The 26,255-nt window shown below is 43.9% G+C and overlaps 1 protein-coding gene across 2 annotated transcripts in view; it reads left to right on the top strand.

The window, feature by feature from the left end:
- Window positions 1-26,255, top strand: part of CAB39L (calcium binding protein 39 like) — a 116,643-nt gene that overhangs the window by 72,748 nt on the left and 17,640 nt on the right. For both annotated transcript variants that reach the window (XM_069758846.1, XM_069758847.1), the window contains exons 2-5: window positions 2,241-2,382; window positions 3,903-4,067; window positions 6,134-6,252; window positions 14,452-14,620. In XM_069758846.1, the coding sequence (XP_069614947.1) occupies window positions 2,272-2,382; window positions 3,903-4,067; window positions 6,134-6,252; window positions 14,452-14,620 (564 nt within the window). In that variant the 5' untranslated portion in view covers window positions 2,241-2,271. The remainder of the gene's footprint in view (window positions 1-2,240; window positions 2,383-3,902; window positions 4,068-6,133; window positions 6,253-14,451; window positions 14,621-26,255) is intronic.

The following is a 26,255-nucleotide window of genomic DNA, read 5'->3' as shown; positions in this document are numbered from 1 at the left end:
TGTTCGAACAGGATTGTTTGTACTATGTTCTGCTAGCTGTCACTTTCTGCTCTTGTTGGAGTATCAGTCCAATTGTTACCTCTTTTCTGTGTATTATATTATTATTAACTTCCTTCAGCTTTATCTTCAGACTTGGTGGCTGTAGGAAGATTGATGTTGTGCAAACCTAGATAGGTCCACCAGGGTCTTCTCCGCCTTTTATCTTAATAGTATCAAGCCATCGGTTTGCTAGTCTTCCTCTTCGCCTTGTTCCTTCTATTCTTCCATCCATCTCCAGTGATTGCTGTCATCGTAGCTTGACGATCCTTTCTTCGAGTGAAAAGGTGAAGCAGCAGCCTTGGGGCACAAAGCTTTATTCAAAGATGGAATATTTTTTTATTTTGTTTTTAATTGCATCGTTGCTATACTTGCTGGCTAGACTTTTTGGATGTTCTTAAATTTTGTTTCAATTGTGTGAGCCCATCTGTCACTACGAGGTGACCTTGCGCAGATGGGTCGCTACACTTCACAATGTACCTGCACAACAGGAAATGTACGTCCCTCTTTTTACTTAGCTGGAACCTGTGTTACATGACCGCATTATGCAGGCTTCATATTGAATGTATATTAATGACCTTTAACATTTTTAGAGATCGACCTTCCTTTTTTCATGAATTCTTAGGGTATGTTCACACGTTCCTGATTTCCATCCTTTTTTTTTTCAGGACTGTTTTTTAAAAAACTGCAGCTCTTGGCAGAAAACGCAGGTCCTTTTTTTGTCCTTTTTTGATGCGTTTTTTGATGCGTTTTTTGATCCTTTTTTTTATCCCTTTTTTATGCAGTTTTCTATGCAGAGTCTGTGTGTTTTCTAGGAAGTTTTTTAGGGTTAAAATGGCTGAAAATACCCTACCCCTAACCCTACCCCTAACCCTATTCTAACCTTAGTGGGGAAAAAAAAAAATTCTTAATTTTTTTTTATTGTCCCTACCTATGGGGGTGACAAAGGGGGGGGGGTGTCATTTACTATTTTTTTTTTTATTTTGATCACTGAGATAGGTTATATCTCAGTGATCAAAATGCACTTTGGAACGAATCTGCCGGCCGGCAGATTCGGCGGGCGCACTGCGCATGCGCCCGCCATTTTGCAAGATGGCGGCACCCAGGGAGAAGACGGCCGGACGGACACCGGGACGCCGGGTAAGTATAAGGGGGGGAGATTAGGGCACGGGGGGGGGGGGGGGCATCGGAGCACTGGGGGGGTGCATCGGAGCACGGGGCGGTGGGATTGGAGCACGGGGGGGCGGGATCGGAGCACGGGGGGGCAGCCACACTCCGCCCACGCACTTCCGCCCGCTTCCCCGCACTTCCTGCTGCAGCGGTTCTGCACACCAAACCGCAGTAAAACCCGCAGATATTTTTTTCATCTGCGGGTTTTACTGTGTGTTTGACCTCACAATGGAGGTCAATGGGTGCAGAACCGCTGCGGCTCCGAAAAAAGAAGTGACATGGTACTTCTTTTTTCCGCAGCTATTCAGCGCGGCTTTTTTTTTTATTTTCCGCATTGTGGGCACAGCAGTTCCTGTTTTCCATAGGGTACAATGTAATGTACCCTGCATGGAAAACAGCTGCGGACCCGCAGCGGGAAAATCGCGGAAATTCCGCGTGAAAAAAAGGATCGTGTGAACATGGCCTTAATGTTCTTAAAGTCATTTCTAACAGTGAGTTTCCCATTATAAATGAGTGTTTCGTAAAAATGTAACCTTTTCTAAATCCATTTCCCGTGCTTTAATAGCCAATATTTGGCTCTGGAGCTATTGCAATGGTTTTATAATGGCAGCCATGTGACTTTAATCTGCGCGGATGTAATGTCATTTCTATATTCATGTTACAGAGAACATGGAGCACTTTCCACTTCCTCGCTGCAGTTTTCTTACCATTTACATATCATCCAAATGTTGTATGTTCTCAGTCCAGGGTGCAGCAAAACTCAGTTATTTCTCTTAATAGATTGAAATAATAGAGAAATATTGCAAATATTATGTGTGTCAGCGTCTACTCTTGGCTGGCTGCATCTTGTGGTGCAGATATAAATATGTACTTGTTCTGCTGTAATAGCTTTACATTCTATAAATACTTTTTGGACACCTCTATAGTGGTGTATATTTATTGCTAGACACAGATATGGCACATATCTTAGTGATTGTAAAACGAGCAATTATATTGCAGTGTGGCTCAATAACACGTTCTGTCTTCCTTTTCAGGATACTATTACATTGATACAAAGCACGAAAAATGAAGAAAATGCCATTGTTCAGCAAATCACACAAGAATCCTGCGGAAATAGTGAAAACCCTGAAGGAAAATATGGCCTTACTAGAGAAGCAGGACAAGAAGACAGAGAAAGTAACTCTTGTATTTGAAGTTCCTTCCTATCCATAGTCATGGGCCCATAGTATAAGGCATTACTTGTTGGTCCGACCACTGGGACGTTTACGATCCTGAGATCAGGGGGTCCCTTCTGATCAGAGCGGAGGTGGGCATGCTCCGCATCTGCTCCATTCATTATTGATGGGATTGCTGACAAAAGCCTAGTCCATGACTGTTATTTCCTGCGGTCCCATTGTCAGCGGAGCTGAAGCTGAACATGCGCAGGTCTGCTCCATTCAGGGTCGCTAAAGGTCCTATCGGTTACACACCAAGTTAGCCGTCCCCAATCCTGGGAATAGTGAATAACTTTTTCTTTTGGGTGGAAGTTTGGTGGGGAATAATGTCACATTGGTTGCAAACATTTAAATATTTTTTTTTTTTTACAAAAAAATATATGGTTTATATTGTGCTTATTAATGCTTTATTTAGGTATAGGTTCCCTAAAGCATGCAACATACCTGCGTAAAGGGAATCCATCAGCAGTTTTTTTTTTCTATGTAATCGAAGAGCAGCATGGTGTAGGGGCTGAGACTTTGATTCCAGTGATGTGTGAGGTTGACGTTTCCATAAAATCTGTGTTTTATTAGTAAGAGATCCTCACTACAGGACTAGGTGGCATTTACCCTGTATAACCCCCGCCCCTTCCACTGATCAGCAGCTTTCTGTCAATATACAGTGTACACAGAAAGCTGCTAATAAGTGGTGAGGGCGGGGTTACACAGGGCTCAGCATTCTGAGCACTGCTCCATCAACAGCAGAGAAAACTGTGATTGTATGAAAACTATACCAGGTACACCAGCAAGTGACACATCGCTGGAATTAGGGTTTCTGCCCCTACATCATGCTGCTCTTAGATTACATAGCACAAACTTGGTGACAGATTCTCTTTAAATGGGTTTCCATTCCTATGTCTCATAAGACAACATGGGGTGTTCCATTAGTGATATAAAAAAAGGGTCAATACAACGCGCTAAATTAAATCTGTGGGTCTCAGCGCTATAATTGAATACAATCCTTTTCCTGCTTATATAGGGATCAGATGTTACCAATAAATGGTATAGTATATCAGGCTGTTTACATGTCTGTGTGGTCTGCAAAAAAATCATGGAGACATGGATTAAAATTACCAATACAAGTTTACGGGTCTGTGAAAATTACTGACCGCACATGGATGACTGTTCGTGAGTAACTTCGTAATGTATAGGAGAAACTTTGTAGTTTACTTTTATTTATGTATATATTGTAGAAGGTCACTGGTAATGTTCGTCAGGGGAGATATGTTTCACTGAGGTTATTATCCTCAGTGATGTGAACCTGGAAGTTTGCTCCAGCATATATATATCTATGTCACGGAAATCCTGGATGTCTAAATGAGGCCTTAGCAGCTGTCCAGTGTTTTTCCATTTGCTTTACATTTTATTTAGTGTTTGCCATAAAATATCATATTGAGAATCTTTTTACTAGATTGTTGTTGTTTTTTTTTTTGTTTCTAACAGGCTTCTGAAGAAGTTTCCAAGTCTCTTCAAGCCACAAAAGAAATTTTGTGTGGTACAGGCGACAAAGAGCCCCAGACCGAAACCGTGGCCCAGCTAGCACAAGAACTGTACAACAGTGGCCTATTAGTGACATTGATAGCCGACCTGCACCTCATAGACTTCGAGGTAGGCATCATTTACAGAATTAGTTATCACTTCATACCCAGAGCTTATTGGAAGACTTTTTACTTTACGGCTATATTAACACAGGTTTTGAGGATTTGGGGGGGGGGGCAGCTCCACTTCTAAATCCTCCTCAAAAACTTTCTTCAAAAGCACTTGACAAGCTCTTCCTATTGATTCCTTTGGGAAATCCACTTTGCTGTTTATAGGAGGTTTTTGTTTTCCTATGTTATTGTTTTTTTTCTCAAGTGGGTTTTAAAAATGCCTGGTGGTGGGAAAAACGTGCCTGTCAGTCCCTTGAAGTGGATCTTGGTGGAATCCAGTCCAAATTAGTCATTATCTATTCAAAAGGCTGCAAAAAATGCCTCTCGACGAGAAAAAAAAAACACTTCAAGACCACTTTAGGAAAAAAAAAACTCCCTCAAAAAAGGGGCGTTTCCCAATGGTTTCTGTTTGAATGTCTCCGCATTTTTGGCCTCCTTTTAAAAACTGTGTGAACATAGAATATAAAGGAATAGAAAAATGGCAACTGTTAATATGTGCCGAATACCTCAAATATTGTTTATTATTTTGACCAATTTGGTACAAAGCCCACAAAAGTTTCTGAACTTTTCTGCAAATTCAGCTAGTGTTAGGGTATGTGCACACGTCAGGATTTCTTGCAGAAATTTTCCTGACAAAAACCGGACATTTCTGCCAGAAATCCGTGTGCGGTTTTACTGCGATTTTACCGCGTTTTTGATGCGTTTTTGGTGCGTTTTTAATGCGTTTTTTTCCCAAATGCATAGAATTGCGGGAAAAACGCAGAAAATCCGCAAAAATAATGAACATGCTGATTTTTTTACCACGATGCGTTTTTTTTCGCGGAAAAAAACGCTTCCATGTGCACAAAACATGCAGAATGCATTCTAAATGATAGAATGCATAATGTATGCGTTTTTAATGAGTTTTTATAGCGTTTTTAGCGTGAGAAAACGCAAAGCCTTAAGGCTATGTGCACACGTTCAGGATTTCTTGCAGAAAATGCCTGAGAAAAACCTGAAATTTTCTGCAAGAAATCTGCATGTGTTTTTTGCGCGTTTTTGATGCGTTTTTGGTGCATTTTTGATGCGTTTTTTTCAGGACATTTCCCAATGCATTTTATAGTGGGAAATCCGCAAAAAAAAACCCCCCGCAAAATTAATTAACATGCTGCATCATGTGCATAAAACATGCGGAATTCATTCAAAATGATGAGATGCATATTGTATGCTGTTTTTTTGCGGTTTTATAGCGTTGTTATCGCGAAAAATCAGCAACGTGTGCACACAGCCTAAATGTTATGCCAGAAAATGTGAATAAGGGGCATAATATGAATTAGAGATTCTAGTTTACGGGGCTATGAAGAGCCTCCAGTATGTCCGTTTTATCAAGGCAGCAAAAATGCCAACATCCTGGTTTTATTGATCATTTACATAGCACTTCACAGTTTTAATTCAGCGAAAGCTTTTGAAAAGACCACATCTTTCATAGAATCATAGAATGTTAGATTTGGAAATGACCTCCAGGGTCATGGTGTCCAACCCCCTGAGATAAACTCTCAGACAGATGTCTCTCCAGCCTCTGTTTGGAGTCTTCCATTGAAGGAGAACTCACCACCTCTCGTTCCACTCATTGATCACCATCACTTTGAGAATACCTGATTTATCTTTGTCAATTTTACCTTTCCTTTGAGAGGATCCTTTTGAAGACCATTTGTCACCCCAATTTTGGGTGGTGGAGGTTTCACTTTAGTTTTCCATAAAATGACAGCACTAAAGCACCTTTTTTCAACCTGCTTTGCATCATCCCTCTGGTCTTACTCTTGAGTAATTGATCTGGTGTGACTGCGGGGTGCAAGGGTTACAGTGAGCCAATATCATCTCACATTGGGCAGATTACTATTTAGCCCCAGCCTACAGAATAAGCTAACAAACCCCAGTGATGTTTGTGGTTTTGCTATGGTCTCTTTTTCAATGTAAACTTTCCTGTTGCATTTTGCTTCCCTTCTCCTGTCAGCGATATCTAATAACGAATCATACATATTGCAGGGCAAGAAGGATGTCTCCCAGATATTCAACAATATTTTGAGAAGACAGATTGGCACGCGCTCGCCCACAGTGGAATATATTAGCTCCCATCAACATATCCTCTTTATGCTACTCAAAGGGTGAGTTATTAATCACAAAGCCATACGATGGCAACATCCACTGTAATAATACAGCAATATATGAGCAATCAATTTGTCACTGCTTTAAAGAGGTTGCTACAAAGAAAACCCAAATCTGTCCTGCATGACCTAAAAGATTGTCTCTGAAGCATCGAAGGAGCGCAGGGGTGCTGAAGGTGGCCAGATCCAGAAGTCCAGCCTGCTTCAGGGTAGCGCTTACAATCTCTATTGGAAATAGTTTGTCCACATTGTGGTCCTTGCCTAGGGAACCGGCCACTTCTGATAATATCAGTTGTGACTGTTAACCTAGACAACTAGCAGTGGACAATAAAGTGTAAAAAATCATTACAATTTTGAGAATAATGTAAATTGCAAAGTTGTTTGTTTTTTTAAAACCAGATTGTAATTTTAACCATTTATCATCAAAAGACTGACCATCACTTACAAATAGAAAACAGGAGTGTACAGGTGCTTACTTAGAGTAGCCATCTCCATATACAACCAACAAATAAAGTTGCACTGTGTAGCACTATAGCATGCAAACATGAAATATGAATTGCATTACTGCTCTTGAAAATAGGAAAAATTAATAATACTCAGCGCATAAATCGTCCAATTTAATGTATGCCCAGCAGCCGCGATAAGGCGATTCTCTCTGCTGAGACCTAACCTAATGTGATACCTCTCCTGGGCTGATAGCCTACGATTATATGGGAATGTAGAAATCTTTGTTTTGTGCCGGAGGCTGATGGGTGGAGTGCTCGGTCAGAGCCTATATATATAATTAGCAAAGACTGACCATCCCTTTCAAATAGAAAACAGGTGTGAACAGGTGCCATCTCCATATATAACCAACAGAGTAGGTTAGGGCTCTAGTCAGAGTGTCTTGAAATCTAGGTATATTGCTAGTTTACATACAACAGCCATCCAAAGGGAATTGTAATCAGGTATATGTTTCAGTGCTCTTGCAAGCCAGGGCTATTTAATTGCTAAAGTAAGTCAAATGAATGCAGTAATTTAATCAAGTAATAGCATATCAGGGATACTGCTCTGGACGGCTTCCTGAAATAGCCGAGCTGTCACATCTCCGCTGGAGGAAGAGTGGTGCAGAACACTGGACCCCGTTCTCTGTGTCACTTACTTGATGGAATTAACTTTGTTAATATTTTATTTGCTTGTTAATCATTCATTATCCCAGTTTCCACTCTGCTTGTGTCGGAATTCCAGAATTTAGGTGATTTCCCATATGGTCATATATACCAAACCGCTGCACGACCAGCTCTGCCCTCACCTACTGTATCCTCACCCATCCCTTGTAGATTGTGAGCCCTCGCGGGCAGGGTCCTCTCTCCTCCTGTACCAGTCGTGACCTGTAGTGGTTAAGATTATTGTACCTGTTTTACTATGTATACCCCTCCTCACATGTAAAGCACCATGGAAAAAATGGCGCTATAATAATAATTTACAGATCAATGGATTAACAAGTGACCTGCACAACTTCCATGTTATTTCCAATTAAAAGTCAGACAGGGTCATTGTATGCACTCCAACAGCAGCAATTCAAACTTAGGTTATGTGTCCGTGGTATGTGTGTGATATCATACACTAATGGTGCTCCTAACACGTGATCCTTGTCAGCATGTTATTTTCCATATCGCTACCTACTATATATACTCCTGTATAAGCCAAGTTTTTCAATACATTTTTTTTGTGCTGAAAATGCCCCCCTCGGCTTATATACGAGTCATTGTCCCAGTTTATGGCAGCGGAGCAGTGGATGACAGGCAGGAGACGGTGGCTGCGGCTAAAGCCTGTGCCCACTGCTACAGAGAAATGAATATTCACTGTACTGGCAAAGAATATTAATTTCTCTTCTATCGCTCACACAGTTACAGCCGCTGGCTTCCTGCAGCTGTCGGGCTCTCATGTATGCCCGCTCATCAAGGTAATGAATATTCACCTCTCTCCGCTCCCATAGGCGTGGAGAGAGGTGAATATTCATTACCTTAATGAGTAGGGACACGTCATTAAGCACCGGAACTGGGCGCCTTTCAGACATTGTGAAGTATACCGAGTTTAAGAACACTTCACAGTGTTCGAAACACTTCCTGTTTGTTCATAGTTCTTTCTGCATCCTCTAATCTATTTGCAATTTACAATTGATTTTTGTATTCTACGCTATCCTTTATTTAAAAAAAAAAATAAAAATTGGAATAAAGGTTTTTCAATTTTTAACAACTAAGCTGGATTATTTTTCCGGCCCATAGCTGAAAGATGTGCCAAATTCATTAAGAGGAGCATGCCCTTTTGGGAATTTGGCATATCTTACTGTACACATCATCAATTATGGCGTGCAAAACACAAATTTTGATGAATCGGGGCCATTGACTTTCTCCTTAAATCTTACACCAGTCTCCAAATAGAGCAGTAGTCGGCTCAGCTCATCTGCCTTTCCCTTTTAACAATCTATGGGGATCTCCGTTTTCGAACTTCAAAAGATCAGAACTTCTGACGGGTCTCTAGGATGTGTCAAACATTTAGTGAGAGTGCACTAAAGACTTACTGTATTAGTGATGTTCCCTGCTTTTACAATGATTTGTTATTTTTTGCACCAGTTCTCACTCACCTCTGAGTAACACTGGCTCCCATTTGAATTCTCTTTGTTCCCAGGTGTTGTATAGTCAGGTTACAGGCACAGAACCCAGAACTGGGCATGTTGCAAATGAGAAGCAGCTTAACTGTTTTATCATTTGCATAACGTTTTGTGTTGCTGATGTTGCGGTTCATGGCATTGAATGGAGATCTGTGCTGTTCAGCTCTGCTTAAGGTTTACACCAGAGCTCATAGCAGCTGATCGATAGTGGTATCGGACTCCCACTGTTTGATATCGATAATCAATCCTGCAAATAGGTCATCAATATTTATATCCCCGGAAAACACTTTTCAGAAGAATAATATTGAAAAAAGATTTGCATAAACTCAGTGTTCTGGACTCATTTTACTTAGGACTAGGCAGATTCAGTAGCGGATTATTTAAAGAGGTTGCATGACTAGAGCAGGCTATACACAATACATACCAGTTATGTGAAAAAGTATTTGCCCCTTCCTGAATTCCTATTCTTTTGCATATTTGTCACAATTAAATGTTTCAGATCGCCCATCAAATTTAAATATTACACAAATATAACACAAGTAAACACAAAATGCAGTTTTTAAATTAAGGTCTTTATTAAGGATTATTCTTAAAAATTATTTATTATTTAGAAATACAATCCTACCCTGTGTTAAAAAAGTGATTGCCCCACTCTCCTATTATCATAAATTAACTGTGTTTTATCACATCTTTGGGAAGCTGAGTTCAAATTCTCTAGCCACACCCAGGCCTTATTACTATCACACCTGTTCTCAGTCAAGAAATCACTTAAATAGGACCTGCCTGACAAAGTGATGTAGACCAAAAGATCTTCAAAAGCTAGACGTCATGCCGCGATCCAAAGAAATTCTGGAACAAATGAGAAACAAAGTCACTGAAATCTATCCGTCAGGAAAAAAGTTATAAAGCCATTTCTAATGCTTTGAATCTCCAAAGAACCATAGTGAAAGCCATTATCCACAAATGGTGAAAACATTGAATAGTGGTGAACCTTCCCAGGAGTGGACAGCCGATCAAAATTAACGTAAAGGGAACCTGTCACTTCATTTGGCCGCTATAAGATGTGGCTATTGCCTTTCGGAGCTTATCTAGAGCATTCTGTAATGCTGTAGATAAGCCCCCGGTCCAACCTGAAAGAGAAGAAAAACACGTTTTATTATACTCACTCGGGGGTGGTCCAGTACGATGGGTGTCGCAGGTCTCGGGTCTGGCGCCTCCCATCTTCATGTAATGTCGTCATCCTGCTTGCTTCGTGCCGTGCTCCTGCGCATGCGTACTGATCTGAAAGTACTGCAGTGCGCAGGCGCCGGGAAAGGTCAGAGAGGCCCAATGCCTGAGCTCTGCAGTGCGAAAACCACTGCTGAGCAATAAGAACATAAAGGCTCGTCTTGGTTTTGCCAGAAAACATCTTGATGATTCTCAAGACTTTTGGGAGAATACTCTGTGGACTGACGAGACAAAAGTTGAACTTTTTGGAAGATATGTGTCCCATTACATCTGACGTAGAAGTAACACAGCATTTCAGAAAAGGAACATCATACCAACAGTAAAATGTGGTGGTGGTGGTAGTGTGATTAAAGGGTTATTCCTACATTATTAATCATGGCTCAGGGGTTAGAAATCCTAAAATAAGTTGTCAAATGCAATCAATTTACAAAAGTGTTCTCTGGTCCCCATATCACCCCCTGAGCACCCACATGTAGCATGCTTATTTATCCCATAATATGTTATTTATTGATCTTTACTCAATTATATAGCGCTATCATACTCTGCAGCGCTTTACAGACATCATCACTGTCCCCATTGCAGCTCAGAATCTAGATTCTCTATCCGTAGAACCCAGAGGAATCCCATGCAAACTCGGGGAGAACATACAAACTCCTTCAGATGTTGTCCTTGTTGTGATTTAATCCCAAGGCGCCAGCACTGCAAAGTAACAATGCTAACCACTGAGCCACCATGCATCTTGTATTTCATGACAGTTCGCACATGCTCAGTAGAGAACTGCTATTCTTTTAGAGTGGGTATCCTCTTTGCAGTGAATCATCATCGGTGTAATTTTATCGTCCTCACACCTTTTTACATTAATGGCCTATCTTTAGTATGGTGGAAGGGGGTGCTGCTGTGCTTGTGTAAACAGTAACGGGGATACTGCACTCCAGCGACCATTGCAGCCCCTTCATTCTGTGGAGCAAAGATGGTTCGACCCCAGAAATCAATGTCTTACTCTTATAAATTCATTCAGGTGTCCATGTATCACAGTCCTATCACGGTGTGGCCTCTAGATTCCCGACCTGAACTCCACAGCCTCGTAGTCATATATGAGGCTGTCAAGTTTCCTTCAGGAGACCCGCGGTCAACCCGTGCATCGCAGTCCGAACATGAAGCATGGACGTCTGAATGAGGCTTTAAGTTGTATTTTACACTGTGGCTGTACTGTACAGTGTCACTAATGGCATTGTGTGTCTGGTCTTGCTATCAGACCTGGGTTTCTAAGATATCTGTATATGTATGTGAGGTCTTACCACCTAGTGCGCCAATGAAAATTGGTCATGCCATACGGTTAAGCCCATAAAATCACTTCTTTTTCCTTTTCTGAAAATGAAATCTGTAACTGAGAGAACATATTCTACTTTTAAGTATTTTTCACAATTATTGCCTTTTATTTTCCCTGTAATGTGCTTGGGGTAGCACATGACCAGTATTGTGGATCTGGCCAGGGACCCCTACAGCCATAATATATGTCTGCTGGCCAGTTCTCTCCTGACCAGTATTGTGGATCTAGCCAGGGACCCCTACAGCCATAATATATGTCTGCTGGCCAGTTCCCTCCTGACCAGTATTGTGGATCTGGCCAGGAACCCCTACAGCCATAATATATGTCTGCTGGCCAGTTCTCTCCTGACCAGTATTGTGGATCTGGCCAGGAACCCCTACAGCCATAATATATGTCTGCTGGCCAGTTCTCTCCTGACCAGTATTGTGGATCTAGCCAGGGACCCCTACAGCCATAATATATATCTGCTGGCCAGTTCTCTCCTGACCAGTATTGTGGATCTCGTCAGGGACCCCTACAGCCATAATATATATCTGCTGGCCAGTTCTCTCCTGACCAGTATTGTGGATCTCGTCAGGGACCCCTACAGCCATGATATATGTCTGCTGGCCAGTTCCCTCCTGACCAGTATTGTGGATCTGGCCAGGGACCCCTACAGCCATGATATATGTCTGCTGGCCAGTTCTCTCCTGACCAGTATTGTGGGTCTGGCCAGGGACCCCTACAGCCATAATATATATCTGCTGGCCAGTTCTCTCCTGACCAGTATTGTGGGTCTGGCCAGGGACCCCTACAGCCATAATATATGTCTGCTGGCCAGTTCTCTCCTGACCAGTATTGTGGATCTCGTCAGGGACCCCTACAGCCATAATATATATCTGCTGGCCAGTTCTCTCCTGACCAGTATTGTGGGTCTGGCCAGGGACCCCTACAGCCATAATATATGTCTGCTGGCCAGTTCTCTCCTGACCAGTATTGTGGATCTCGTCAGGGACCCCTACAGCCATAATATATGTCTGCTGGCCAGTTCTCTCCTGACCAGTATTGTGGGTCTGGCCAGGGACCCCTACAGCCATAATATATGTCTGCTGGCCAGTTCTCTCCTGACCAGTATTGTGGATCTGGCCAGGGACCCCTACAGCCATGATATATGTCTGCTGGCCAGTTCTCTCCTGACCAGTATTGTGGATCTGGCCAGGGACCCCTACAGCCATGATATATGTCTGCTGGCCAGTTCTCTCCTGACCAGTATTGTGGGTCTGGCCAGGGACCCCTACAGCCATAATATATGTCTGCTGGCCAGTTCTCTCCTGACCAGTATTGTGGGTCTGGCCAGGGACCCCTACAGCCATAATATATGTCTGCTGGCCAGTTCTCTCCTGACCAGTATTGTGGATCTGGCCAGGGACCCCTACAGCCATGATATATGTCTGCTGGCCAGTTCTCTCCTGACCAGTATTGTGGATCTGGCCAGGGACCCCTACAGCCATGATATATGTCTGCTGGCCAGTTCTCTCCTGACCAGTATTGTGGATCTGGCCAGGGACCCCTACAGCCATGATATATGTCTGCTGGCCAGTTCTCTCCTGACCAGTATTGTGGATCTGGCCAGGGACCCCTACAGCCATGATATATGTCTGCTGGCCAGTTCTCTCCTGACCAGTATTGTGGATCTGGCCAGGGACCCCTACAGCCATGATATATGTCTGCTGGCCAGTTCTCTCCTGACCAGTATTGTGGGTCTGGCCAGGGACCCCTACAGCCATGATATATGTCTGCTGGCCAGTTCTCTCCTGACCAGTATTGTGGATCTGGCCAGGGACCCCTACAGCCATGATATATGTCTGCTGGCCAGTTCTCTCCTGACCAGTATTGTGGATCTGGCCAGGGACCCCTACAGCCATGATATATGTCTGCTGGCCAGTTCTCTCCTGACCAGTATTGTGGATCTCGTCAGGGACCCCTACAGCCATAATATATGTCTGCTGGCCAGTTCTCTCCTGACCAGTATTGTGGGTCTGGCCAGGGACCCCTACAGCCATGATATATGTCTGCTGGCCAGTTCTCTCCTGACCAGTATTGTTGGTCTGGCCAGGGACCCCTACAGCCATAATATATGTCTGCTGGCCAGTTCTCTCCTGACCAGTATTGTGGATCTCGTCAGGGACCCCTACAGCCATAATATATGTCTGCTGGCCAGTTCTCTCCTGACCAGTATTGTGGATCTCGTCAGGGACCCCTACAGCCATAATATATGTCTGCTGGCCAGTTCTCTCCTGACCAGTATTGTGGGTCTGGCCAGGGACCCCTACAGCCATGATATATGTCTGCTGGCCAGTTCTCTCCTGACCAGTATTGTGGGTCTGGCCAGGGACCCCTACAGCCATAATATATGTCTGCTGGCCAGTTCTCTCCTGACCAGTATTGTGGGTCTGGCCAGGGACCCCTACAGCCATAATATATGTCTGCTGGCCAGTTCTCTCCTATACTGGGGGCAACCTATAGCATTGTTTAGTGGCTTGTTATTCTGTCACCTCTCTAGCACTGCAGTAACAAGTATGAGATGATAATATTAGAGTGATTTGTGGCTGGGAGGTCGGCGATCTGGCCTCAGATGTAGCTCAGCTTAAGCGATCATCTCATTAGATTTTCTTATGTATAAATTACTTTTTCTTGTGCTAGTGAAAAAACTGTTAGGAAAGTTTCTTAAAAAAAAATATAGAGGATTACTATTATTCCAAGCTGGAAAGGAGCGAACAAAAACCCCAACTGTGAGTAGGTCATGTGGAAGAGCGGGGTCTATGTATAGCCAGTAATATGCGCACTCCGGCTATTATTATAGGTTGCCAGGCAACAATGTCACAATCATGAGCGACGGAAACATTGGGTTAGTATTTGCATAATATTGGATGTTTTATTGTGTGTAATTGGCACTAGAGCAAAGAAAAAAATAAAAATTTGAAAAATAAAATGTATACTTTTCTTCCAGGTATGAATCCCCCCAAGTGGCTTTACATTGTGGGACAATGCTACGTGAATGTGTCCGCCACGAGCCGCTTTCCAAAACCATCCTATACTCCGAGCAATTTGAGGACTTCTTTAAATACGTGGAAATGTCAACCTTCGACATCGCTTCCGATGCCTTTGCTACATTTAAGGTAAATTGTTCAATGCTCTGTTCAGTGTTTATGTCGTCTATAATAGATCCCCAGACCAAAAGTATTTTCCTCGCTGCTCTATTAGAAGACAGGAATGAAATGCAGCAAACTACACAAAGACAGCGTTTATAGTGACCTGATGCATTATAAAGTAATGGGAATAAAACATTAGCTTCTATTTATTACAGTATATAACTGTTCCTCTTAGCTCGTGTTCCATATGGTCATGCAGGTCATAGAAAGCTGAATAACATGATACCTTGCTATATTTGATCCGATGTTTTATTTCACAGAAATCCACGGTTTTCTCAATATGTAAATGAGCTGTTAAGATCTATGGGCCGGACATAGATCTCTCTGAGAATCTGCCTCCGGAGATGATTTTAAATGAAAGGGCGAGTTACCAGCCTGAGACATGAAGCTCAGGAGAGCAGTCATTACATGTCTCACACTGGTAACGCCACATTTCATTTAACACAAGCTCTGGAGGCAGATTAACCCCCGATTTCCATTATCTGGCTCATAGATCGTAACAGCACATTTGCATATTAAGAAAAACATGGATTTCTCTTGAATAAGAAATTGGATCACACATATCGGGATATCATCTTATTCAACTTTCTATGACCTACATGCCCATATAGACGGCTCAGGAGGATAGATACTTCGGACAGATTTCCTTTTGAAAGGACACCTTTCATCAAATGGTTCATATTGAGCTGGAAATATGATGTGGCTGCAGGACCAAATAATGCATTTTGATTTTTTTTTTTTTTTTTTTCAATTCTGCCTTTCCTTTGTGGCGGTATTAGCACAGTATTGGCACATGGTGAGCTAACTTAAGACTAAATGGGTGTTATTATGAACTTGTCCCCGACATCTGTACTTCTTCTCCCTGTATGAGTTGCTAATTAAGGAAAGAGGCTGAAATCTTCTAAATCTCTGTTGCTAAGTTCTGCTGTGAGTGTAAAACTTTTTTATACTATTTTGCTAAAACTTTTACCATTGCTATTGGGTGTTGTCCAGTGCGATGACGAGCCTATTTCTCGATCCATCTTGACTGCACTTTTAATGTAATAATACATTTTCATTAACCCATTTGTCAGGTCATGTGACTGCTCGGTCGGCCCATGAGCCTCTGTGACACCAGATCGTCGCAGCAGTAATGCTGGTGCAGTTTTCACCCAAAATACTGTCATTCATGAATGCGTTTTAGACCCTTTTTGTGCCTCATCCAATGGGGTGGCGTGGTTTAGCAATATCCGGTACAAATATTGCCCCAAATGTTTCATGAAATAATTAGCATCTTTTGGGATAACTGAATATTAGACACATTTGGAACATTTGCATGTACCAATTAAGATGCATTTTTGATTTTGGAACCTAACTACAGTCATGACATGTGACATTTCTTTAACATTTTGCTCATATAGCGCCAGCAAGTTCCGTAGCACCGTACCGATTTTGTCCTCATACACGAATCTGGTTCTGTCACAAATGAGTCTCACATTGTATATCTCCTACTGCAGACACAAATGTATGAACTAGGGCACGTTTCAGATGCATCCAGTTATTCTTCCATTGTGTTTAAAGGGGTTGTCTGGCCATAAGCTTCAGGTCAGCACTCTGTGACTGCAGACTTGTGAATCTTCGCATTGTTCTCAATGTGCAGTGTGAGGATCCTCCGTTGCCAGCGCAAAGAGGGGCAGGCATGTGACTACTAGTATGTGATTTGCATACATTGCAGTCACATGCCAACTAGATGGGTGCCACCTTATATTGAAGAAAGCCAGACACAGTCTAGTTGGAATGTGTTCAGGAGGATGCATACTTGTGGGCACTTGACTGCCCATTCCCAGCACCGGCACCATGGAATCCTCACAGCGTATGATGTGAGGGTTCCAAGACTGCAGACATGTAGCCTAAGGGTATGTTCACACGTTCAGGATTTCCATCCTTTTTTTTTCAGGACAGTTTTTTAAAAAAACTGCAGCTCTTGGCAGAAAACGCAGGTCCTTTTTTTGTCCTTTTTTGATGCGTTTTTTGATGCGTTTTTTTATGCGTTTTTTTATCCTTTTTTTATGCAGTTTTCTATGCAGAGACTGTGTGTTTCCTAGGAAGCTTTTTAGGGCTAAAATGGCTGAAAATACCCTAACCCTACCCCTAACCCTAACCCTAACCCTACCCCTATCCCTATTCTAACCTTAGTGAAAAAAAAAAAAAAAATTCTTAATTTTTTTATTGTCCCTACCAATGGGGGTGACAAAGTGGGGGGGGGTGTCATTTACTATTTTTTTATTTTGATCACTGAGATAGGTTATATCTCAGTGATCAAAATGCACTTTGGAGCGAATCTGCCGGCCGGCAGATTCGGCGGGCGCACTGCGCATGCGCCCACCATTTTGCAAGATGGCGGCGCCCAGGGAGAAGACGGCCGGACGGACACCGGGACGCCGGGTAAGTATAAGGGGGGGAGATTAGGGCACGGGGGGGGGCATCGGAGCACTGGGGGGGGCATCGGAGCACGGGGGGGGCATCGGAGCACGGGGGGGCGGGATCGGAGCACGGGGGGCAGCCACACTCCACCCACGCACTTCCTGCTGCAGCGGTTCTGCACATCAAATCGCAGTAAAACCCGCAGATATATTTTTGATCTGCGGGTTTTACTGCGATTTTGACCTCACAATGGAGGTCTATGGGTGCAGAACCGCTGCGGTTCAGGAAAAAGAAGTGACATGCTCCTTCTTTTTTGCCGCAGCTATTCTGCGCGGCTTTTTAAACGAAATTACGGATCATGTGCACAGCAGTGACTGTTTTCCATAGGGTTACATTGTTATGTACCCTGCATGGAAAACAGCTGCGGAACCGCAGCGGCAAAACCGCTGCGGTTCCGCAGTAAAAAACGCACTGTGTGAACATGGCCTAAGGCCATATATTCCCTTTTAAGGACAGTTTCACACATCTGTGAAACATGGACAGCGCTTGTATGGGTACACCAGATTTGAGCTAACTGCTTAATGTCTGGACGGCTCGTCTGACCATATTTCATTGAATGAAGTCATTTTCTTCACCTGAACGTTGTTGGTGAATTCCCCGTTAAAAAGCCCTTTAGAAGCAGTACCTAACACTGATGGAAAACATTGCCATAGAAAGCTTCAAATCTATAACTCAACTGCGTGTATCAAAATTGTAGTGTGGTTACGCGCAGGATGCTTCTGTGGTGCCGCTTCCTGCTAACCTCACTTTTTTTTTTTTTTAATGGTAATCCTTATTTGCAACAGTGTATTGTCATTCTGTACTGTTTATAGAGAAGGTATAGCGAAGGTGGCATAGATAGATGCCTTCCAACTCGCTCTATACACAGCATTTAATGAACACTATGTATTCAGGTCAGGAAGCGACCATGCTTTCTATTGCTGCAGTCCTGGTGATTGCATGATTTCCAGGTGTCGGCAAGCTGCAGCAGCTCCCGAGTCTTGGCAGTCTCAGATCAGCGCTATATTTTTACTCTGCTTCTTCCATATGTTGTGGTAGCTACTAGAGATGGGTGGAGCCCTGGATGTTCGTGTCCGGTGGGATTGGCTGAACAGCTAAGAAGAAACTTCAGGTTTCGGTATCAGAACAGTACCCAAACCCAGACCCAATTAAATTGATTGGGGGGCCCGAACATCCAATGTTTGCCACGCAGTCATGTGCATAGATTGACTACTACTCCCATCAGCCTACGCCTGCTGCCGCTAATAACCGCAAGAGCAGACGCAGCTGATGGCAGTATTCATGAGCCGGCGCCTGTGCTCTAAATAAATAATTAAAAAAAATAAATAAATAAAAAAGCAGTGTATTTTTTTATAACCAGTTAGGCAAAACTAACAGCTGTGGGCTGCAATCCTCACCTGTCAGTGTTAGCAAGGCTGGTTATCAAGAATAGAGGGGTTGCCACACCGTATTTGTTTATTATTTAAATAAATAAGTTTAAAAAAAATGCCTGGAGTTCCCCTCACTTTTGACAATCAGCCAAGCTAAAGCAGACAGCTGGGGGCTGGTATTCTCAGGCTGGTAAGAGACCATAGATATTGCCCCACCCAGCCTAAAAAGAGCAGCCCGCAGCTGCCCCAGAAAAGGCCCATCTATTAGATGTGCCAGTTCTGGTGTTTTGCCAGTCTCTTCTCACTTGCCCTGTGGCAGTGAGATGAGGGGTTCATATTTGTGGGGTTGATGTCACCTTTGTATTATCTGGTGACATCGAGCCCACGGATTAGTTATGGAGAGGCGTCTATAAGACACCTATCTGTTACTAATCCTGTAGTTATATTTTAGATAAAAACATCCAGAATAAAGTTCTTTATTTGAAATAAAAAAAGCAAACTTTTACATTTTTATTAAAAATAATAAACACAGTTATACTCACCTAATGCCCATTCCACTGAAGCCATGGTCTCCTGTTAAAAAAAAAAACAACCATATCCCTCACCTGTCCGACGTTCTGTCTCATGGCGTAATCAATGTCTGGGGATAAACAATTTTCAACCTGGACGGTGCCAAGATGCGACTGTCCAGGCTGAGAAACAGTGAAGAAATGAGCTGCTGCGAACGTAGCCTCAGTGACTAGCGGTGATGTCATTGAGGTCACCGCAGGTCACTGAGGCTGCAGCGATATTTCAGTCACTGACTGAGCTGCTCATTCATGAAGTATGTGTGAGCAAACTCTGAATTACATTGAGACCATATACAAGGTGGGCCTAGCAGGACCCTGTCATTATCCTTTTGCATAGCTGCATCCAAATTACAAAATAAATACTTTCTTTTATCAGAAACGGTCACCTCGCATATATGAATGTATGTATGCAGGGCATTGTTTATTTGTTGGGTCAATTACACCCGCAAACAGAGAATATTGACAATTGAAGCTATACACACTGCTTCATTCCCCCGTCATTCTGGTGCAGGCTAGTTTGGTGGTCTTCATCTGCACCCAAGCGAAGGATGTGGTGTTATGCCGGCAGCTGACAGCTGAGGATAGTAACCGGCTGGAGCAGTCGGTGACTGGATGTTGCCCAGATTGGATGATCGACTTGTCATGCTGCAGTTTTTTTTATTTTAGCCAGGAGTTTGATGACCCATTAGGGAATGTACATACTGCATCCTTTGTAGGCAGAGTCTGCCTAGAACCTGTCATATAAAGCACCAGAAACATGCCAAAAAGAGTGAACATACGCACAGCAATGTAAAAACAACTTGTCTACATGTTCTGTTTTTTTATTTCTTTTAATGGCTTCAAGATTCCAAAGTTGCACAGCATTAAAAAGAAGTGACCGACCCATTCTCACTCTCAACGTGGACAAATCTGAACTCCTTATCTTTCCTCCATCTCATAGATCTTCCTTACCTGACCTATCTATCGCAATCAATGACATCATGCTTTCCCCCGTACCAGAAGTCCGCTGCCTCGGAGTAGCCTTCGACTCTGCCCTGTCCTTCAAACCGCACATCCAAGCTCTTTCCACCTCCTGTCGCCTCCAGCTCAAAAATATCTCCAGAATCCGTCCTTTCCTCAACCGTCAATCTACTAAAATGCTTGCGCATGCCCTTATCTCCCGCCTCAACTACTGCAACATCCTTTCTCTATCCCCATGATGGCACCACGGAGAGAGGGGTCCGCCCCCAGGGACAGGAAACCTACAGATGAAAAAGGGCGCACCTCTCTCCCACATCAGTTGGTTTCCTGTCCCTGACGGGGAACCTACAGCACGTACCTGAAGGATTCTTCGTGGGATTCCAGGGAGCTGGCCGGTCGGTTCCTGACAGGGGGCGCCCTGTCACGGCTGGGTCCAGCAGGTTTTCGCCCCCCTTTTCATCCAACCCTGAAGCACCACCACGAGGGTCGGCGGGCCCTATGGGTGAGTGTTGCTGGGGGAGGCAGTGAAGAGGATCGAGCCTGCCTTCCCCAGGGAAAAAAAAAAAGGGGGGAGGAAAGAGGCAGGTGACGGCGGTCACCGATACAGCCTCTGTACCGCTATTCGGTACATGGAGGTAGCGGCGGCTACGCTACCATAGCAGGCGCAGGAGCGCTAGATCGCGCAAAAGCGCCTCATGTCACCGCCGGACACCGCCGCCCAAACCGGAAGTGCGGGCCAGGGCGGAACGATAGAACGCGCGCACAGGCGTCCCCGATAATATCTTCCCTATAGGGCGCCTGTGCCGCGAACCGGAAGTGACGCGCGCGCATGCGCAAATGACCGCTTCTGCCGGCGGCAAGTTTAAAAATCAGCGTTCTCTAAGGAGGAAGCGTGGGAAACCCTCTCTTTGCGAAAAACGCAGAGCGAAACCACTATGAGCGATAAAGAGCAGCAAGAGGCACAGGAATGTGCACAATCATCACCTGAGCAAGTACTGCGGCATCCGCGTTCACAGCATCAGCGCAAGGGAAACACTTCCTCCCAGCAGCGCAGCAGCAGCGGACGCTCAGGGTCACAACGCAGCCGAGTCTCTGGGAAAAGTACGCGGCCGGCGACGAATCCAGTGGATATAGTCCCGAGGCCAGAGACGGTATCTTAGTCGTAAGGGGTGAGTGATCTGCGTGAAAGTAATAATGTAATACGAGATTACTTTTTTCTCCTAGGGAAAAAAATGTACAGGCAAATCAAAGCACAAACAGTGTGCGATATGTTCGGAAGAACTACCGTCCTCATGGGAAAAAAAGCTATGCGGGTCCTGCATAGAAAAAACCATTCAGGAGGAATCTCCGGCGTTCGCATCGGACCTGAAAACACTAATAAAGAATCAAGTTGAGAGTGCCCTCAAAGGCATTAAAATTCCGAGGAAAAAACATAGATCCGGTCATAAGTCTCCCGAATCCAGTGTAGAAGAATCAGAGAATGAAACATCTGACTCTAATGACTCATCGACATCCGAGACCTCTTCACTATCATCAGAGGGGGGACGCAGTTGCTTCCCCATCGAGGAGACAGACGCACTGGTAAAGGCCATCAGAACAACTATGGGTCTGGTAGACGAACGTCCTAAAAGAACAGCACAGGACATAATGTTCAGCGGACTAGAACAAAAGAAAAGAAGAGTATTTCCAATAAATGAGAAAATTCATTCTTTGATCAAAAAAGAATGGAAGAGACCGGATAAAAATGTTCTCTTGACCCCCAAAAGGAAGTACCCGTTCGATGACCCAGCCTGCTCATCCTGGAGCAAGGCACCCAAACTGGATGTGGCCATAGCAAAGGCCTCTAAAAAATTTGCCCTGCCCTTCGAGGACATGGGCACACTAAAGGATCCAATGGACAAAAAGGCAGACACCTTTTTAAAAAACTCCTGGGAAGCAGCAGGACGGGGTCTAAAACCAGCCATCGCAGCCACCTGCACAGCCCGTGCTCTAATGGTATGGCTTGAGCATTTGGATTCGCAACTAAAAGAGAAAGTCCCAAGAGAGACAATACAAAAGTCAGTGTCCATGATGAAAGGGGCAGCAGCTTTTCTGGCGGACGCTTCGGTGGACTCAGCAAGATTATCAGCCAGGTCGGCTTCTTTCTCAAACGCCGCAAGACGCGCCCTGTGGCTGAAGTGCTGGCCGGGGGACCTGCAGACAAAGACCAAGCTTTGCTCAATACCTTGCGAAGGTGAATTCCTGTTTGGGTCAACGTTGGACGACATCCTCGACAAAGCAGGAGATAAAAAGAAATCTTTTCCCGGGTTCCCCAACCAGTCATATAGGCGCTCCTTTCGGAACAGAAAGTTCATGCGCAGAAGACCTCCAAAAGGAAATAAAGACGGATGGGAAGACAGAAGAAACAAAAACAGGGGCTTCTTGTTCAACAAACCCCCCCCCTCCAGATAATAAAAAATCCCAATGAAGGTACTCCCCGGGTCGGAGGGAGACTAGCCGAGTTTCTTCCAGCCTGGGAAAGAATTTCAAACAGTCCTTGGATTCTAGGTATTATACGAGAAGGCCACTAGGGAGTGCAGGAAGGATAGGGCTCTGTTTGTCTGCTTCCAGGGTCCACGCAAGGGACAAAAAGCATCGAAAGCCACGTTAGCAAGATGGATAAGAGACGCCATCGCCCTATCCTACTCATCCTGTGGGACAGCTATCCCAGAGAACATAAAAGCTCATTCGACCAGAGCAGTGGCATCATCCTGGGCGGAGAGAGCTGGCGCTTCAATACAACAGATATGTAGAGCGGCCACTTGGTCTTCCCAGTCTACATTTTTCAAGCATTACCGCTTAGACTTGACCTCCTCTGATCCTACCTTTGGGCGAAGGGTTCTAGAGGCAGTGGTCCCTCCCTAATAGCTCTATCTATTCAAATCTCTCCGTGGTGCCATCATGGGGATAGAGAAAATGGTAGTTACCTGCCGATAACGGTATTTCTCTGATCCCATGATGGCACCCGTATATTCCCTCCCTTTTCACACACAGGTGTGCACTTGATAATGTACTAGTAATTAATTTTAGTCACGGTGCCTCTGTTAAGTTAAATAGCTTAAGTTTAATTTGTGCAAATATTGAGTTGCAGCTGAAGTTCTGTATAAGGCTCTGTAATCCAACTGATGTGGGAGAGAGGTACGCCCTTTTTCATCTGTAGGTTTCCTGTCCCTGGGGGCGGACCCCTCTCTCCGTGGTGCCATCATGGGATCAGAGAAATACCGTTATCGGCAGGTAACTACCATTTTTCTGCGGCCTCTCTGCTAACACCCTTGCACCTCTCCAGTCCATCCTTAACTCTGCTGCCCGACTAATTCATCTCTCTCCTCAGTACTCCTCTGCTTCCCCCCTCTGCAAATCTCTTCACTGGCTCCCATTCCCTCAGCGTATTCAATTCAAATGATTAATACTGACCTACAAAGCCATCCACAACCTGTCTCCTCCATATATCTCTGAACTAATCTCCCGATTTCTTCCCTCACGTGATCTCCGGTCTTCCCAAGACCTCCTTCTCTCCTCCACACTTATTCGCTCCTCATCCAACCGCTTCCAAGACTTCTCCCGAATATCCCCCATCCTCTGGAATTCTCTGCCCCAACACGTCCGACTATAAACCACATTCGGATCCTTCAGAGGGAACCTGAAAACCCATCTCTTCAGGAAAGCCTACAGCCTGCACTGACCCCTCTGCCTCCTCACCACTACCGAAGCTACCCCCTCACCAACACCGGAGCTCCTGCAACCCTCAACCTATTGTCTCCTTCCCCACCATCCTGTAGAATGTAAGCCCGCAAGGGCAGGGTCCTCACCCCTCTGTATCAGTCTGTCATTGTTAGTTTGTTTACTGTAAGTAATATATGTAACTTGTATGTAACCCCTTCTCATGTACAGCACCATGGAATCAATGGTGCTATATAAATAAACAATAATAATAATAATTCTTCTGGCATCACAGAAGATGCTTGAGGGAAAACACCGCTAGGGTTTTTCTGAAGCATCTTTTGAAGGAAAAACTCAGCGGGTGCCAGTGTCTAAAAGACGTTGTGTGCACATACCATTATTGAGTTTTCCTCATGACAGACAACCTGTCCCCAGGAGCAATATTTTATTTTTTTAACCCTTAAACTGCTTTATTTCCCCTTAACAGTTCCAGGGCTGAGTCTCTGCCACCGCCCGCAATGTCTGCACCGCAGCGAATTAGTGAGCTCAGCGGCTCTGAGAGGATTGGCGCTCAGTTATTGGCTGTAGACCATAACCGACATCGGGACTACAGGCAGAGACTCGGTGCTGGACCAAGGGTGGGTGGCTAAAGTACAATTTGCTTTTATTTAGAACAAACTGGACCTAGGGACTGGTTTTCTGAAAATGAGAAACTCCTTTTATAGCCATTTTTCAGTAATAAAGACATACTTGTATACGGCGTAGTACCATGATGTGTTGGCACATATTGCAGACAATGGATACTCATGTTTTCTCCAGCTTTTCAATACTTACATGGATTTATCACCAACAAAGAAGGCCTGCAAATAGCAGGAAATAACTCACTGAGCGAATGGAACTTGCCTATAGGAATGCTCTCGAGTACTGAACAGGTTGGGCCGTGGATGTGACTTGGCCCTGACAAACTTTTGTGTTTCTGGATTAATTCAGAATATGTTATTACTTGTGCTTCTAGTCCTGATAAATACCATTAAAAACCTTGAAACAAAACCATCAAAGACTAACATAAGATAATGCTCCCTCAGCCGGCAGCAGTTTATCTCCCATGGAAAGAAAAGATTGAGCATCTCGAAATTCAGCATACGTCATCCCTATTTCCTCTGAACTGATCTGTGGGGGAGATTTTGGACACCCCTTAGAATTGTCAGATGGGACCAATTTTTTTCCCCTCAAAATTTATTATGCAGGCACTATAAAATGCAGTCGCTATTCCGCAAACTTATATGCAGTGACAAATCTGCTGCATTTTTGGCTCCATGGGTATGTAGCTTCGTAGCTATGCACCTGCTGGGCCGGCTAGGTACTCATCTAGGTATTAAGCACTCACATACTGGAACGTTTTACCAGTGCATCACCGTCAGACTGACTGACCAAGGATATTAATAGGAATATGGTACAACAGCATACAGCTGACAACTATGCCATGCACTGGCACTACCCCTCAGAGATGATACTGTGCCCTCTCTACTGACCACAAGGTCATTATCTCCATATATAACTCTCTCCTCTGGGAAAGGGCTCTATATATATATATATATATATATATATATATATATATATATATATATATATATATATATATATATATATATATATATATATATATATATATATATATATATATATATATATATATATATATATATATATATACTAGATTTGTGGCCCGATTCTAACGCATCGGGTATTCTAGAATATGCATGTCCCCGTGGTATATGGACAGTGATGATTCCAGAATTCGCGGCAGACTGTGCCCGTCGCTGATTGGTCAAGGCAACCTTTATGACATCATCGTTGCCATGGCAACCATTATGACATCTACGTCGATACTGTGCCCGTCGCTGAATCAGAAACGTGGGATTTCTACGTCCTTTATGACATCATCGTCGCTGTGCCCGTCGCTGATTGGTCGAGGCAACCTTTATGACATCATCGTCGCCATGGCAACCATTATGACATCATCGTCGCTGTGCCCGTTGCTGATTGGTCGAGGCCTGGCGGCCTCGACTAATCAGACACGGGATGTCTACATCCTTTATGACATCATCGTCGCTGTGCTCGTCACTGATTGGTCGAGGCCTGGCGGCCTCGACCAATCAGAGACGCGGGATTTCTACATCGATGCTGTGCCGGTCTCTGATTGGTCGAGGCCTGGCGGCCTCGACCAATCAGAGAGCCGGGATTTCCAAGACAGACAGAAAGACAGACAGACGGAAAAACCCTTAGACAATTATATATATGTAGATATATATATATATATATATATATATATATATATATATATATATATATATATATATATATATATATATATATATATATATATATATATATATATATATATATATATATATATAAATATACACACACAGTACAGACCAAAAGTTTGGACACGCCTTCTCATTTAAAGATTTTTCTGTATTTTCATGGCTATGAAAATTGTAAATTCACACTGAAGGCATCAAAACTATGAATTAACAC

The sequence above is a fragment of the Ranitomeya imitator genome, chromosome 3 (assembly GCF_032444005.1).
Source record: "Ranitomeya imitator isolate aRanImi1 chromosome 3, aRanImi1.pri, whole genome shotgun sequence".
Taxonomy (NCBI): Eukaryota; Metazoa; Chordata; class Amphibia; order Anura; family Dendrobatidae; genus Ranitomeya; species Ranitomeya imitator.
The sequence above is the reverse complement of the archived record's forward strand: the minus strand, read 5'-3'. Positions and strand labels throughout refer to the sequence as shown.